Source organism: Lycorma delicatula, chromosome 6 (genome assembly GCF_047948215.1).
Source record: "Lycorma delicatula isolate Av1 chromosome 6, ASM4794821v1, whole genome shotgun sequence".
Taxonomy (NCBI): domain Eukaryota; kingdom Metazoa; phylum Arthropoda; class Insecta; order Hemiptera; family Fulgoridae; genus Lycorma; species Lycorma delicatula.
In genome coordinates, this window is record NC_134460.1 from 81799807 (window position 1) to 81818457 (window position 18651).

At 26.0% G+C, this 18651-nt stretch overlaps 1 protein-coding gene across 2 annotated transcripts in view; it reads left to right on the forward strand.

Annotated features, from left to right (window-relative positions):
- The window catches only part of GMF (Glia maturation factor), a 40370-nt gene that overhangs the window by 2306 nt on the left and 19413 nt on the right, over window positions 1-18651 (forward strand). For both annotated transcript variants that reach the window (XR_012756638.1, XM_075367967.1), the window contains exons 2-3: window positions 3072-3168; window positions 7454-7503. Coding sequence is in view for 1 of the 2 variants with exons in the window: in XM_075367967.1 (XP_075224082.1) it covers window positions 3072-3168; window positions 7454-7503 (147 nt within the window). In the remaining variant the exon portion in view is untranslated. The remainder of the gene's footprint in view (window positions 1-3071; window positions 3169-7453; window positions 7504-18651) is intronic.

The window sequence follows — 18651 nt, forward strand, 5'->3', positions numbered from 1 at the left end:
TGCAAATGTGTATTCTATTGTGCTGTAGAATTTAAGATGTTAGTATTTGCTTAAATTATTAATTCTTCTTTTTTTAGTATTTATTGTTACATTTTTTAACTTTGGTATAATGCATCAAAAATAAGATTAATTCTCATCAGATATACAGGCAGCATCCTTATAATCTACAATATACTTGTCAGATGGTGCTATAACCAAAATGGTTATAGATGCTCTGATATGATGTACAATTTCTGAAATTCATAATAATTCTCAAGATATAAAGTCCCCATCAATTCTCTCCAAGATATCCCATACCAGGTATACTAAGGAAATTGAGGATGAAATTAGTTTCCAATTGTTTTCTTCTCTGAACCAAAAATTCTGTCATGCATCAGCATGCCAAGCCCACCAAAATGCAAATGTTCAGTTCTTTTAGTGGCACCTTTACTCTATACAAAGCAGGGACTGGCTGAATGGTGAACAATATTACTCAGAGAAAGCAACTTTGACCAGTGCTTCTCATGCATTAGGTGCTTTTTCATGCATCACAGCCATAAGTTAGATTAGGATACTACTGTAAAGTAACAAAGTGATATTTCCCGTATGACAAGAAACAAACCATTGTCTGTTTGATAGGCAATAATTTACAATAAACAGATTAATCAGAGTATAAAATAATATGTAAACCAGAAGAGCTTTCACATCACCGACTCATTGAAAGTATAAAACAATAAGAGAATGAATTTTTTGGGTAATATCACAAAAAAATAAAATAAAATAAAATGACATTCAGTTTACAGAAAATAAATAGTTCCAATTAACAAATCAGAACTTTGTTACCAAAAATAGCAACTTTACAGTCAATAGAGCTCTAAATTATATATGCATGTAAAGTATGTAACTTGCAATATGTGAAATGCAGATTTCAGATTGTTTTATGTTTGTTTAATGGTTTTAATTTAAAGTTCAGATGAAGTAAATATAAATTTTAACATGAAAACAAAATAAACACAAAAAATAAATGAATAATATCTAGCTATTATCCGCAACAAAGACATTTCCAAAAATAAAATTCTAACTACAAAGATCTTTTTTTTTAAATCAGCAAAACTTTTAAAAAATAGTAATTATCAATTTTAGAAATTAATAGAAAATTTATATCATTGAATATGATTGAAAAATTGCATACAGTAAAATATATTGATTATAATAATTGTAATGAATAGTTAAAATGTGGAAATAACAATACCCAAAGGAAATTATGCAGTTAATTTAATGTTCAACTTTCATCAAGACTTATTGTACAATCATAAATTATACTTATGAGAAGGTAGTCACATAGCTAAATAATTAGTTTTTTAATGTTTTTAAGTTTTTTTTATGTAAATTTTAAAAGATTAGAGAGCAAGCATAATTTTGCATCGCATTTTATAAACTTAAATATTTTTCAAAAAGTGTATGGAAACACTTAGTTTATATTGAAACAACTTAGTTAATGTCGTAAAGTATGCAATTTAAAATTTTTATTAACTTATTCTGTTTGTAGGATACATTTTGAGAAAATATTTATTATGATTTTTTTTTTAGTGTTTTGTAGATGAAGTTTGTTCTTTCTTTTAGATATTACATTATGTACCCATGAAGGATGTTAAGAAAATTGAATACTAGTAGAGAGAGTTTTTATCATGTTTTTTTTTGTTATTTGTTAATATTTCCTTGTTAACTTCCTGTAAAAAAAATAGTAGTAAAAACATATTTGATAATGGTACTAAAATGATATGTACACAGTACAGCCACAACAAAATATTAGATAGTATTGGTTAGGTGTTTGTTTTTATAATATATTAATATTGTTATAAATCAGCATTAGTGATTTGTCATACTTAATTTAATTAAGCTCATCTATTTTCTGACGTAGAATTTAAATTTTTCCCTCCTTAAGTGTTATGTAATCTGTTTAAAAATGTTATAACAAATGTATTATTTTAAAAAAAAATAATAATTTTTTTACAATCAAAATTTTTTAGAAAATTAAAAAATTACTCTTCTTGATTATAAAAACGTATCTATGGTATGTACAAATCTATAAACAATATGGTAGCAGTAATAACCATATAATTTTAATGGGTAGCATATATAATAATCATGCATAGTATACATATAAACTTGACTATTTGGATCAAGAATTCATTTACATTCCATTACAAATCTGTAAGTCCATATTTTGTATTATTTTTCATTAAGACCTGTAAAAATTCACATAAATGAAAAATCATCTCTGCTGTTGCCTTGCACAAATTTTTATATAGGTTAAGTCATAAACTTAAGTACCTAAGCTTTTAGTGAATAGAAGAATATGCAGATTTTATAAAATCATCCAAATTTATTTGTTTACTGTTTTTGGTACAATCTCATGTAAGTTTATTATTCTGGGAAGTTTATGCTACTAGATATATATAACCACCAACTATTCTCCCTCTATGAAGTACACTACACAGGCTGTGTCTCTGGTAAAAACAGAATGACATCTTTTGAAAGGCTGATTATCAATCAGATATTGCTGGCTTGGCATTCTGTTGTGCAAAAGCAAATTTGACTGTGAAAAAGGCTTCAGGAAACTATTTACCTCACTCAGTTTTTACTCATAAGCTTGCCATAGTAAGTTTTTTTATTTTTTTAAGAAAGTAAGGAGTGTTATATATTTACGTGTGTTTTCATATTTACTAATATTCAGTTGTAGCATGCGACTACTAAACTTCATTTTGGACATAACTTCCAGATGTGCTGTACACAACCATAGTCTCAGTTGAACAAAAAATCAGTATTGAAAAATGCTTTTTCTCATTGTTTGATTGAAGAGTTCATTTTTTAATTTTTTTCACGTAAAATTTTCAAAAAGAATTTCTTGTATGGCAGTAAACATTTATAATCTTCAGATTAGTTTGATATGTTCATTAACAAACGTCCTATTTAGCTTGATATTATTGACAATAGTTTATAATGAATTTTCTAATAGTATATTGTAAAAATGTAGGTAATTTTAATCTTTGATTGGAATCTCATTTTTTATGTAATCATTTTTTTTTCAGTCTCACAATGTTAAAGTTTGTGACATAGAGGATGATGTAAAAGATGCATTAAAGAAGTTCAGATTTAGAAAGAGTGAAACAAATGCTGCTCTTATATGTAAGAAATTTAAGAATGTTTTACAATTTTAATAGTATTTTAGTTACTCTCTCATAATTGATGCTTTAATCAGCTTTACATTAACCTTTCAGTTGTGTGAATCAGTATGCTCCTAGTAAAACTATCTGATCATATTTCCCATTGGTTAATTGTATTTATTTCAAAAAATAACAATTTTAAGACACTGGTAATGGTTTCCTTATTCTTTTAAGCATAATTTGCATGTCTTAAGCATAATTTGCATTCACTTGACCCAAAACACTAATTATATCTTCACCATCTCCACATATATTTTCCATAAATTTGATCTACCATTGAGGGTTTTTCACATTCTACTTAGTTACCTTGTTTGTTTAAACATTTATCATAGCATTTTATTAAATTATTTATGTCCACATCATAGAAATAAGCCACTTTGAAGACAATAGTCTTTAATCGTTTTTTTTTATTATTTCTTCATTGGTGTCAAACTGCTGACCACTGAAAAGTTCCTTCAGGTAGCAGAATAGGTGGTAATCATATACCTCAAGGTCCAGGCTGTACAGTGGATGATCCATTTGCTCCCATCCAAAAAATCTGATTAACTCTAGAGTTTGGGCAGCAGAATGAGGTTATGCATTAACACGCAGCAACAAAACTTCAGATGGCCGTAGGCCATATTGCTTATTCTGTATTTGTTAAGATCTTGCAGTACGCATTTGAGTTTATTGTTGTCCCTTTGGCAATAAAATTGAGTAACAGGGACACTGTGTCTATCCCAAAACACAGTTGCCATAATCTTGCTTTACATTAGTTAACATTGTTTGGCTTTCACTTTGACTGGAGATATTGTGTGTCGCCTATGCATTGACTGCCACTTTGATGCTGGAGTGATGTGGGAAACCCATGTCTTGTTCCCTATGACGTTGTGGTCAAATGTTCATCTCCTTCCTCACTATTGGGTCAAAAATGTTAAAGCACTAGCCATTTTCCTTTTTGACGTTCTTCAGAAAGCAACCTGGGAACCTCACAAGCACAGTTTTTGAACTGTATGATTTCAGAAATGATTTTCTATAGCACTGACTGTAAAACTTATATCAGTGGCAAAGTGGAAATCAAGAATCGCCGATCATCATGAATTTTTGCGTCAACAGTTACACTGTATAACCACACACTAAAAACCAAAATCCCAATTATTATTATTTTCAATGAAACTATACTTTTAAAAAGATAAATAAAGGCACCAGACACATGCTTAGCCCTCAAAACTAAATTGATGTTCTGCAATCCCTTACGCCTCTTTTATACTGCTGAGAGCACAACTTGTTCAAACATATCATATGTATGTTTAAACGTGTTGCTCTCATAATGAATATTATGCAAGTAGACCAAATTACTAGGGGCATGTACACATCAAGCTAGAATTGTTAAATTACTCATGTTTGTACAATTCATATATGCATGTTCTTACCCATTGCTATCAATGCAGCAAAATAGTTTTAACTAGGTCTATTGGGTTGGGTTTAGGGAGTCTCAAAATATTCATTATATATTCTTTACTTTTTGGGGGTCATGAAGCTAATCCAGTTGAGAATCACTGATATAGACCAAAAATATATATGTATGCGTTCATACATAAGTATTTATATCACACTGTCTTATATCTCAGGATTGACCAGTCTGATTTTCTTCAAATTTTGCCAAATATTTCTACATTTGGGGCATTGGTAATAATTTTTTTTCAAATTTCATTAAGGGTGAAGGGATATCATGAAAAACCAATTCTGATTTTCTTTAGAAACATTGAAGAGAAACTGATAAAGCGAATTTGTTACCTGCAATGCATATATAAACAAAAAAAGTTTTTGAAAAATCAACCCCCCCCCCCCACATCCTAAAAGTGAAATATATGTTTTTTGTTCTTTTGCTCTATTAATCCTTCGGTGTAAATAGTTTTCAAAAATGTTTTTCAAAGCTTATACTTTGTGTGTAGAGAGCTATCAAGAAATGTTTACAATTTTTTAGAATTATATTTTATTTTATATTTAAAAAATTTCTTAGGTTTTATAATTACATGATTTTTGTTATATTTTGTATTGTAATAGAAAATGTAATCATTTAAAAAAATTTTTTTATTTATTTGTCACAGTTTTAAATAAGAAAAAAAGTCTCAACTTGTAGACTACGTGATACTTATAAATTTAAAGTTAGCAATAAGTATATAAAGTATTAATGCATTCTACTTTTAGGCCTTACTTTCATACTACAACAGAACAAAAACAAATTTTAAGTAAAATATGAAAATAATAAAAAAATTACTTTTGTATTTTATTTTTGTTAGTAGTGTAAATTTTTAATTTTATATTAAACATTATAATGTCTTATTAAGAACATTAAAAAATTTGTTAACCAAAAAAGCTTTCTGATTGTGTTAGTATATTTTTTTTATTGTTTTATAAAAAGATTTATTAAAAAGTTATTTTGTTGCATAAAAGATATTTATTATTTTATTATAAAAATGTAAGCCAGAATTTTTTTTGTATGACTGTACAAAAAAAATTCTGTGCAAGATATTTGTGATTTGCCTGATGTAGCCAGGAAAGCCATGCCATTTTTTTGCTTTGCCAATTGTTTTTCATATTTTTAAATGTAAAGGAAATTGTAAAATGATAATTTGAGATTGTACTGAAATGTGCTAAATATTGCTGAAATTTCTACCATGAAGTTAATCTGTTGAGTCCATATTCCATTTTAAGGTTAAAGAAGGCCAAATGATGTCGATCTAAATTAATTGGTATTGAAGATACTTGAAATATTAAAAACAATTGGTTACAGAAATATAATGATGTATCAAAAATCTATTAAAATGAGTGTGCTGTATGTATTGGATTTATTTAATTCTCAAGAACTTAAAGACATTAGTTATACAAATTTTTTAACGTAAATTGATACAGATTTTCTTTAAGAGAAATTTTTTAATTCCTATCATGAATAGTAGTAGTACTTTTTGTCTCAAAAACTAGTACTTTCTGACCTATACTGTCTTTCTTTTGTAATTGCACCATACTGTTAAAACCTTTGTGAACTTCCAATAAGGTCTGTTTGCCATTATCGCTAAAATACTTTTTTCTGAGCCTTCAATTTCCATGATGTACTGTTTGAAATATTTCAGGTATTGTGAAACCTTCTGATATAAGGAATGTAATTAAAAAACTTATCTGAGACCATGATCTTTTATTTTGAATACATAATTTTTTTTTTTAATTTAACATAGCAGATGAGTTTCTAAACAGTTTTCTTCTAAGATGTTCATTTTACTATCATAATACCTTTTCTATCTTTCAAACCATCCAGCGCTGTGAGTAATTCAGAAACTTTATTTCTGTATTCTGTGCTTTTTTTATCACTCTGTTGAAGATAAACATGAGGTGCTTATTTAACATTTTCAAGATTTACTTCTTTCCTCATAATATTCTTTTCTTGTAAACATAAATCAGAAATATTCTGATAATTGTATTTCTGTAACTTTATTTGTTTTCATCTTCTATCATTTACATGAATGGACATTTCAGTTATTTCATACTAAGTAGTAGTTTTTCACAAAGTTAAAGTTAAATGACATGTTTTTCAGCAATTTTTTAACTTGATAATTATAGAAACCGGTTTTTATTATTGCTGACAAGCTTCACTTGTCAGCATCCTTTATTTTACCTTCCAATTTCCAGGATGATATATCCCTTATGTTACATTTGTGGAATTATTTGGTTATGGTTTACGTAGAACTAAGGAAATCTTAAATTTAGCTGAAAGTGATAAGTATGGAAACATTAGTAAAAAATTATGTATTATAAAACAATGTAGAAGTGATAGACTGAAATTAAAAGGGTAGATTTAAATTTAAAAAGAAATTGTAACCAAAATTATCAATTTAATAAAAAATTAGTTTAAAAAAATTACTTTTTCATGTTTGTCATATCTATCTCTCGTATTTGTACTGTAACCATCAATAAACTATCTATTGGGTTGAAATTAAGAACATATAACAAGATATTAACTGCCATACCATTGTTAATTCCTATAATTATGAATCTTGCGTAATAATTCATGTAAAGTTATTACCTAAGATAACCAGCATCCTATGATTAACATGATCAGTAATGAAGATCTTATACTTTTTTTACCTAATTTATAATAAAGGTTTTTTTTTAATAAACTAATTATAAAAAAAAAAATCATCATTTTATGTATTATATTTAAATATTAAAATTCAATATTATCAGAATATTTTTCGTTTTTATGTTAATAGTAAAAGTGGACAGAGAAAAGCAAAAAATATGCATAGATGAGTTTATCGAGGTAAGTAAAGGTTTCAGAATATTTTTAACAATTTTTTTTTTAAGTGTGCGATTGTTATAATTTAAAAATCATTTGTTTTCTATAATAATAAGACAGCTGTTTGATTAGTTGTATTAAAAAAAATAAAAGTAGTTTATAGTATTAATTGTTTTTGCTTTAAGTTTTTAAGCATATGGAGGTTCTGGGTTCGCTTCGAATCCTAGTCAGACATGACATTTTCACACACGACAAAATTGCCACTTCATCTCATACTCTGAAACAATAGCTAACAGTTGTCCTACAGACTAAAAAAATTAATGGCAGCTTTTGCTGAATGATTGCCATGTTTGATAAATCAGTTTTTTAATGGAAAAGTAGTATGAAAAAATAACCAATAATTCATTACAGTCAGAAACAAACAATAAATTTGATGAAACTCTTCACACAAATTGAAGAATATTTCATGTGATGAAATTGAATCCCTTGTAAAAATTTGGCACTCTTTCCATGTTAGATGGTGGCGAATGGGCCAAAGTAATTTTCTATTGTAAGTATCTATTCTCAAAAGAAATGTATCTTGTACATTTTTTAACCTTATGATATTATGTTTTTTGTTTTTTTCTATATAATAAATAGATTATGTAGAATAAAAATTTTATATGTACATAGTTTATCCCTTTCCAAACAGATTTTTTTCTCTCAGTCTTTTTTGAAACTGTAGTTTCAGATATGTGTCAGATAAATATATCAACGTATGTTTAAGTATGTTAAATGTTGAAAGAAAATTATTGTGAAAAGTAAACAATTAATGCTGATGGATTTTAGTTGACATTTATATATTTTTTTCATGATCTGATTATTTTATAATAAAAATTTGACACTCAGAAGTTCGTACTCTATGTTGACTTTGCAGAAAATTATTTTTATAAATATTGAGATTCTTGCATGATTTTGAAGCCTACAGATATGAATTTGATGTTGATAATGGAATTTGATAATTGTCACTATATTGTCAGTTTTTAAATTACAGATATCAGTTATGATTTTTATAATTTTTGAATTCTGAATTTTTTAGCCTGTACTCTGTTAAAAAAATATTGTAAAAAATATTAAAAAAACATAAGTTTTACAATATTGAAAACAAAAAAAATTTTTTTTTTGTTTTCAAAATTTTGTAAATGTGTAATAATAAATGATCCTAGTTAGACCTTATTTTATGTACATATCCATAATCATTTTATTAAAATTAAATATTTTTAATTCATATCATTCCTCTATACTGTTAAATTATATTTTAAGTTCTATTAATAATAACCACCTATTACAGAATATTGAGATATGACATAACTTATTATAATTTTGCAATGAGAGTACATTTATGGGATCCCAAAAGTTTAATTAAATTCTTCAATCATGACTGAGGGTGTAGGATCCTGTGAAAGTACTTTCATGGTAAAATTAAGGTATATGTCTTATCTCAATATTCTGTACTAGGTTGTTTATATTAATAGAATTTAAAATGTTTCATAATCGTATTACTATACTAATAAGGTAAAAAAAAAAAAAAAAAAAACATTCTAATCTATACTTAATACATATGTAGATCATGTTAGGAACTGGTAGATTTGCTACTCCACAGATAAAAAGGGAACTGCCCCAGTATTTGCCGGCTTGGGTCAAGGGAAACCATACTTAAACCTTAATCAGAGCAAAATGCACTATTAATAATAAAATTAAAAAAATAAATCTGATTTAAGTTCATATTAATTATTTAAAATTTAAAGACGTGAAATAACATTAAAGTAAATACATGAAGATAACAAATGTGTAAATTAACTATAACATAAATCACAATTCCAAAGATGTTAATGAAAATTATTTGCACATATTTCTGAACACATTGAGAGGAGATGCAAAAAGTTGAGTTTTTTGTATATTTAATTAGTGTTATTTAAAATGTCATTGACAATGTTTTTGTTTATGTAAAGGAAAATTTGTTAATTTTAAATCAATTGGTGGAAATGCTTTTTAAATGGTTTGGTAATTTACTAAAGATAGGAACCAAAGCATAATAAGGCCTTTTCTTGTAATCTGAAGAGCTTATAAAAAAGGTCCTTATTGTGTTGAGTTATACAAACACAGTTCTGTTTTCTGGTTTGATAGAGGTGGATATTATAATTTTCAAGAATAAGTAAGTATTCTTTTTTTAACTAAGATTCCACATTCATAAGTATAAACACATGATAAGTTAACATTTTTAATTTACTAAATATCACATACGTGACTCATAGTTTTAGGCGCCAAACAATGATAACAGTTCACTTTTGTATCTTGAACTTGACTTCTTGAGTGAAAGACTTTTTGATGGAGTGTAAGGGCAGGAGGGTTATTCAGACGATTACATAATCTATATTACCTTACATTTTAAAGTATTCTGTGGTTTTTGGAGAGGAATAACGTTTTAAACATCATTGAATGATTTTGTTTAGTTTTCAGAAGTTCTTGAGATTACCCAAAACAAACTTTGTGCCTTTATAAAATAGTGTTGGCAATACAGTAGATTATATGAAGACAGAATACAAAGGCACTATTTTGTCATTTTAATGCTTGTATTTGAAATGGGGTGATATTTTAAGAAATTAATTTGACAGTTTTCAACATAGAATAACACATAAAAAGACCTAAATATTTACTAACGTATTCTCTACTTTGAATATTTTCCAAATAGAAAATTTTTGTAGTGTTAACAAATTAGTATTATTCTGTATGATTAAAAAAATGTGGCACCAGATGACTTCCTTGTACCCCTATTAAATTACATATACACATTATTTTTTAATTGAGAAGTACATAAAATTTAATTTCATTAATAACTTCTGATTTTTTTTATTTATTTACTGTTAAAAGTTTTACTATCGGAGGTAAGTAAATCAATAAATTTAAATTGAAAAAAGGAGATGAAGTCTGATTCAAACCAATGTGCCTTTCCCTTCTAAGATCCAAATATTTCATTAATTAAAGTTTCATTTGACTATAATTCTGGAACTAATGAAAATAAGTACTACTTATGATATATTGTTGGAAAGCTCTCAATGAGGGCTTCTTTCTGCAGTTAAGAAAATGTCCAAAATCCAAATTTTTTTAGATTTTTGTAGTTTTTGGACACTTTTGGTTCAGTTGATTGCAATCAAAAAAGCAGATGTACAACTAGATGTTACCGCAATCCTAAATCCAAAATTTCAACTTCCTACGGCTAATCGTTTTTGAGTTATGGAAGATACATATGTACAGATGTCATGCTAAAACTAGTCAAAATGGATATTTCCATTGAAATCTGAAAACCGACATTTTTTGCTACCACAATACTTCCTTTACAAGGAAATAAAAATGTAAAAATAAACTTTAAAAAATCTGATGTGGACACCACATGAAGTCATGTGGTGTACAGGCATACAAGGAATTCCTTGTACGCCTCTTAATAGGCGTGCAATACATATTCACATTTTTTGCTGCACTTCATTTAAACTTATTTCATTTGAAAGTGAGATACGTTCCTCCAGTTCTTTAATAAGGTTGACAGTTACACAATTGATGATATATTAGTTTTTATTAACATCAAATATTTATACAATTATTAATTCATCAATCTTACATGAAATATTAGGATAGAGTAAAAGTCCCTTTAACATTAAGATAAGATGATAAATATAAAGAGGAAGAAAATGTTAAAACCAAAGAAAGAATAAAAAAATTAAGAGAGGATGATGAGTATAAAGAAAGAAAATTGAAAACTAGAGAACGTGTACACAAATTAAGATCAGAAGAATTATATCAAATCAAAGAGCGATTAAATGATTGACAACAAAAAAACAAATAATTGAAATGATGATTAACTCCAACTTAGGGAGAATATTGTCCAACAATATCAGAGGAGTAATGAACTAAAAGATTAGAATTTTTTGCAATTTATTAAAGATCAGGCATGTATGCCTCAGTGTTTGTGTTGTTCTTGTGAGAATCTGTTTTTCAGTCACTCTGTAGTAAACTTTAATGTAGATAAAATTAAACAAATTCCAGAATAATTAAGTAAAATTAAACTAGAAAATCCAAAAATAATGCAATTCTAAATTATAATTTTCAATTAATATTAAATAATCAAATGTTTCACCAAATCTATTACATACACACTTCTGTAATAATGCTTATTAAATTACAATACACATTTTTAAATGAACATAAAATTTTATGTTAACTCTTATGAAATAAGAATAATTTATGGTTACTCTTATGAAATATAATCCAGATTTATTTCTACCCTTATAAAAAAAATTTATGTATATCATCAATTCATATATAAATGTGAAGTATCACTATGCTTTGTTTTCAAAAAACAAAGCAGTTAACAGTTCTATAGTTAAATCAAAAGTCAGCAGGACTGGACACATGAATGTTATATAGGTACAATGAACATAGTGGAACTTATGAATCTTAAGAGCCCTGCTTTCTTTTAGATCAAGTCACATACTACATCTTAGTCTCCTGTTTATTTTAATATTTGATAGAAATTATTTTGTTAGTTATTTGTTGGATATATATTTTTATCTACATACATATTTTGTAAAATATTTGTTAATATAAATTTGATGCCTTAAAACTCAAATTACCACTTGGGCATTTTGTGCTACTTCCAGGTAGGAAACTGGCACTTATCTAGACCCCGTGGACCATAATATTCCTCCATAAGGTCCTTCATTGTACAATATATGGATGGTGACTAAACATGGTTTTCTATACAATTCAAATTATACGGATACAATTCTCATTGCCAAAGAATGGATGAAAAATAATATAAGAGTGGAGGGGTTGTTCATCTGACTGTCTTGTCCAGTACCAAATTTTTGTGTAACTTGATTAATATTTTCTTTTATTTATTTATTCATTATAACCTTGGACATTCATTCACACACACGTATATATATATATATATATTATATTTTAAAAACAAATATTTAAATCCACCAGATATAGTTCAAATTAAAGATAAGAACGCTCGCGTATCTGTAGCACTTTGGGAGTATTACTCCATCATCAACAGGTAAATTTTATAAATAATATAATTTTAAATTAAAGTATATAGTATGAATAAAGAAATTGAATATATAAAACATATTGCAAATATAATTGGATATAATAATAGATTCATTGATAAATTTCGTACATATTTAAATAATAAAAATATATCAGAAAAAACCATATTAATAACAGTAATAATGATAATGATGAACGTAAACATATTTCACATAATAAATATATTACTTTTAAATATCATAACAAATTGCATATATACCTGGTAAATCAATGAAATATATTGCATAGTTATTGAAAAACATGAACTTTGTGGAATCTATAAAATCAAATATAATGATATATATATATATATATATATATATATATACAAAGAACCACCAGGTCATTTATAAAAAGATTTTCAGAGCATATTAGTAATTACAAAAAAGGAAAAAATACAAAAATATGTTTGATTACATATAAAAAATTATTTTTTAAAAAAGCTTTTATTTAACTAATATTAATATTAACATTAATAAAAAAAAGGAAACAATTAGAAAAACCCTCTAAAAAGTAAAAAATAAGAATTAAATCAAATTGAGAATTTTAAACAAAAAAATATAATATATTAACAAATATAAAAATGCACTGAAAAGTAAAAAATAAATTATAGAAATATCTAATAAATAAATAACCAATAAATAAATGTAATAATTATTAAATTTTAAAATTAAAAGTAATGAAAATATTTATTTAAATAAAAGCATGGTGCAGTTTTTATAATTTATTTAAAACAACACAACATTTATTTTTACAACAGTTAATTTTCATTTTCAATAATGATGCAAGGAGGCGGAAAGATCTGCTGGAACCTCTCCAGTTGAGATTGACTAGTTACAAGTAACAATCTGGGAAAATGCACCCACTCGGTTTCTTTGTACGTGTTCTCACATAGTTGAAGTTCATCTTCGAAATCTGCTTGTAATCTAAGCCAAATTGAACGCACTCTTTCCGCTAAAAGTTTCATTTTAATTAATTATGAATTTTAATTTAATGAATTCATAATTACGATTTCAATTATAATAATTAATAATTTTTCAGATTACCGTCAAAATGTAATAACTTTGTGCAGGATTTCTAAATTTTATTTTTATTTTTAATCTTATTAATCCTTAAAGGTCATCTCGGTGCAAATTTGAACCATCAAAGAATTAAAACTTGAGTTACTTTATTACAGATAAATGAAGTATATACATATACTAAACAACCTCATTAAACAAAAAATATATTTTAAAATACAGCAAATGTCTACAAATACTTATTCAAAAGGATAATTATAAAAACTGCGCCATGCTTTTATTTAACTAAATATTTTCATTACTTTTAATTTTAAAATGTAATAATTATTACATTGATTTATTTTTTATTTATTGGTTATTTATTAGATATTTATATAATTTATCTTTTACTTTTCAGTGCATTTTTATATTTGTTAATATTATACTTTTTTGTTTAAAATTCTCAATTTGATTTAATTCTTATTTTTTACTTTTTAGAGGGTTTTTCTAATTTGTTTCCTTTTTTATTAATGTTAATATTAATATTAGTTAAATAAAAGCTTTTTAAAGAAATAATTTTTTAAATGTAATCAAATATATTTTTGTATTTTTTTTGTATTTTTTACATTTTAGTCTTAATGAACAATAAACTTTTTACATCCAAAAAAAATATTCTTAATAATATTTATATCTGAATATTATTGTTTGTTCAAGTTTGTTTGTTTATTAAGACTATCCAAATTCGTTTGTATTACTTATCCAAATTCTAACACCGTAGTATTGTATTGTCATCAACATTACATACGTGTACCAAATTTCATTGATTTTCATACTATAGATCAATAGATATAGCAGTTGCAAGATTTGATTATAACTAAAGCAAGTTAAATAAAAGCGTATAAAAAATAAATATTAAAATTTCAAATGTTACTGAACATATATTGAAGAATAAACATGAAATTGCTGACATTAATAATAACTTAGAAATATGAGATATAAATAATATTAAAGAAGTTGATATATTAGAGAAATATTATATTAGTAAATAATATAAAAATAAATACAGACTATTAATAAACAAACTGAATATGATAATACAATGTTTAAATCGGTAGACCTTTCATAACAATTGAATACTATGATAAATACTATATACTAATGATTTTTTATATTTTAATTTGTAATTGTGTAATTTATAAAACTTGTCTGCTGATTGAGTAATACTCTAAAAGCACTACAGATAAGTGAGTGTCCTTACCTTTTATTCAAACTGTTTATGGTGGATTTAAATATTTGTAATTATTTGTTTTAAATATAGCAGTATATAATCTTCCAAAAAAATAAGTATTTGCATACATATATATATATATATATTTGCCCATGTTATATGGTTACTTGAATTTCCCATCACAGTCAGGGCTCACTAAACTCTGCCCCCTGGACTCCCCTGTGTTCATTAAACTCATATTTGTGAGAAAAATAATGATAAATAAAAATTAAAGCTGGTTCAATTTACAAAAATATCATTATATATTGTAATTTCTTCAGAGCAACAGTTTGGACAGTACAGTTTGTTCAGTAACTCTTGAATGATCTGAAGAAGGCGTGTTTCAAAATAGTCAGCCTACATTAAAAATATTAGTTATAGCTGGATTACCTGTCCTTTGTACAGGTAAAAATGTATTTTGCCTGGTTGTTAGGATTACTCTACAAACATCACTAGGAGGTGACCATACTTTGTTTCTCATTTTTTTAGTCAAACCAGAAGTAGATGCAGCCAGTCGCATTTCACATACAGTAACAGTGGCAGTGGCTATGTTGGTTGAGCTACTGTGCTGTACACCATTGCACCCCTTAAAAAAATTAAATTCAGAAACCTTGAAAATGGTTTTTAGGTATTTACCTGAAGAGTATTTGCAAGCTCAAATCTAGTAAATATCATGTTAGTATAGTCAGAAATAAGGAAAATTTGCTATCATTCTTCAAAAATTTTTTTTACCTTTCTTCACCTCTTTCAAGGTTGAATTTGGAAAAATCTGGAAATCGGTTGTGAGGTATTAACATGAAAATTATGCACATCAAAAAATCAAGCTACTATCTTCATTTGTTACAGAGAAATTAAAAAAATAGTTGGATTTCAAAAAAAATTCATTTTAACCTTTTAAACTAGGAATTTCAAAAAAAATTTAGAAATTTGTTTTTAGATATTCACAATTAGATTTCACACTCCAAAAATCAAGCTGATATACTCCTTTGTTACAAAGAAATTAAAAATTTAGTGAATTTCATTGTTACGCCATTTTAACCCTTTAAATTCAGAATTTAAAAAATCCTTTCTAAGTGTGGACTTATGCCGTAAGAATGTGTATGCAGATTTTCATCAATTATCTTCTGTAGATTTGCTGGGCATTTATGAATCAGTTTTGACATGTTTTATTTATATATAAAGAAAACAACATATATTTATAAAAGTATAACATTTATATAACATATTTTATTATTGTAACACATATATATTATTTATATATAAGAAGGAGAATATAAATTTGATTGCAATTTCAATTGCCACCAAATTTTTACCCATGTTTCTTGGCATAACTGAGAAGGTTTTTAGACAAATTTCATCTCGAAAAAAGAATATGTATATATATCTTCTTTTTTTTTTCTTGCACATATATATATGTAGCAGTGGAAATTTGCTGGTTGAAGCACAAACTTTAATGGATTGAATTAATGAAGTATGAAGTGGGTTTGAACCGAAAGATTCAAATCAATTGAATGAATAATATTACAAAAATAATAGAATTAAATTTATGTTCAATTTATTGTTTGTTCACGATAAAAAAAAGTACCTGATCAATTACAATCAAATTTCTACCCATGTTGTCATAACTGAGATGCTTTTTATATATATTTCATCTCTAATATATATATACATATATATATATACACATGTAGTATGGGGATTTGACATTTGTAGTACATTGTTAACTGTGAGTTGAGTTTGAACTGAATAATTATGAATATCTAAAAATTAATTTGTAGATTTTTTATTTAATTTCTCCATAAAAAATGAAGAAATCAGCCCTGATATTTAGTGAATGTAATCTTTATGTCAATAAACCAATATCTAGGTTTTTGAAACCTCTTTACCAATTTCAACTAATGAAATATTATATCTCTAATGAGATATTCAGTAGATTTGGGCTGCAAATACTCTTCAAATAAAAATTTAAAAACCATTTTTGGTATTTTTTTAATTCCAATTTTTTTTAAGGGTGCAAAGGTATACGGCACTGTGGATCAACCAACACAGCCACACCGCCATTACTGTATGTGTTACTGGCTGCAGCTGCTGGTTACTTGACTGAAAAACATAAAATAAAAAAATGATCGATGTGGGAAACGCAAGAAAATCATATAGCACAGGCAAAAATGTAATGTGGAGCTAGTATTTATATATATATATGTTACATAAATACTATATGTAACATATAGTATTTATATACTATAAAGTATTTAAATACTAGTTCTAGTATTTACTAGTTCTATCTAGTAGTTCTAGTTCTATCTAGTATCACTAGTTCTATAGTATTTAAATACTATATGTAACATATAGTATTTATATATATATATATATATATATATATATATCTGTTTGTATTTTAGGAAGAAAGATAAAATGAAGTTCATGTCATTGAAAATAAATTTTTTTTTATTAATTTTCAGTAATTTAATATAAGTAATATTTTATTTAAAAATAGTGTTTTCACTTTGACTCACAGGATCATCAAATCTTCATATGAATGTTAGACCATAAAACCATATTAGTTTTATACTTATATAAAATAACTTATAAATATTTAAATGCAGATAATACATCTCATAAAAACCAGTTTAGAAATACATCTTTATAAAAAGAAAAAAAGGAATCCAAAGTCACAAAATTTTCAAACATTACTGTACAGTTCAGTCTACTTTTGCCTTCAGTTCTACTTGTGTATACCTTTCAATAATTGTATCAGTTTTTTAAATAAAGAATCTATTATCTATTTTCAAAAGAAACTATTGCCAGAGACTGATATTCCTAATAGTAAAAGTTTTTCTAAATGTTAATAAATGTGAAGACAGAATCAGTTGTGTAATTTTTGTAATGAAATCATTCAAGACAGAGAAACTCCAAGTAATATGAAACTAGGACAAAAAGTTATTATGGCAAAAGTTATTTTGATCCTAGTTAATAGGAACTTTAAATAAACATAGTTAAATACATTCACTATTTTTTTAACTATCTGCTAAAGATTGTTAGGCCTGATAGGAAATGCTAATGAGGAAATAAAAAGGCCAGATCTGAAATATTACAAAGTAATCTTGGTTCTCAACTTAAACTTTGACTGGACAACTAAAAACAAAATGCTGTGATATAAAGTCACATTGCTACTGCAGATGTAAAAGAAGACTATGGAGAAGGTGCTTAATTATAAGAGAAGAAATATATATTTATAAATTAAAACTAAATTTCTGTTATTTATTTTGTAATTTAAGGTCAATTTAAGCATTTATTTTTAAATATTTATCAAAAAAGTTTTCTAATAACCCTTTATGTGCTGAGTGTTTTAAATGTATTGTATTAGTACTGTGTAATAAATTATATATACAAATTACATCGTACTGTTTATGTAATCCAGTGTATTACTTTAGGTTAGATTTTGTAGATGATAGAGTTAACTGCTCTATATGCACTTTAGTTAATGCTCTTTATGCACTATAATTACTACATTAATGATTAATGAATCTCATTCAAATTTATAGTAGCGATGTTCAATTCCTTAAGCCTGTTAATTTCATTTACCACTGCAGTTTGACATTAATATGTGCATCCTGATAATCTGAACACTCATAATCCAAAATAAGCAAACCTTTCTTTTTTTAATAAAGATATAAATGTTTAAATAGAGAAACACACGTGCATATATATATATATCCTCCTCTATGAATCATGAGACCTTGCTGTTGGTGAGGGGGCTTGAGTGCTCAGGGATAC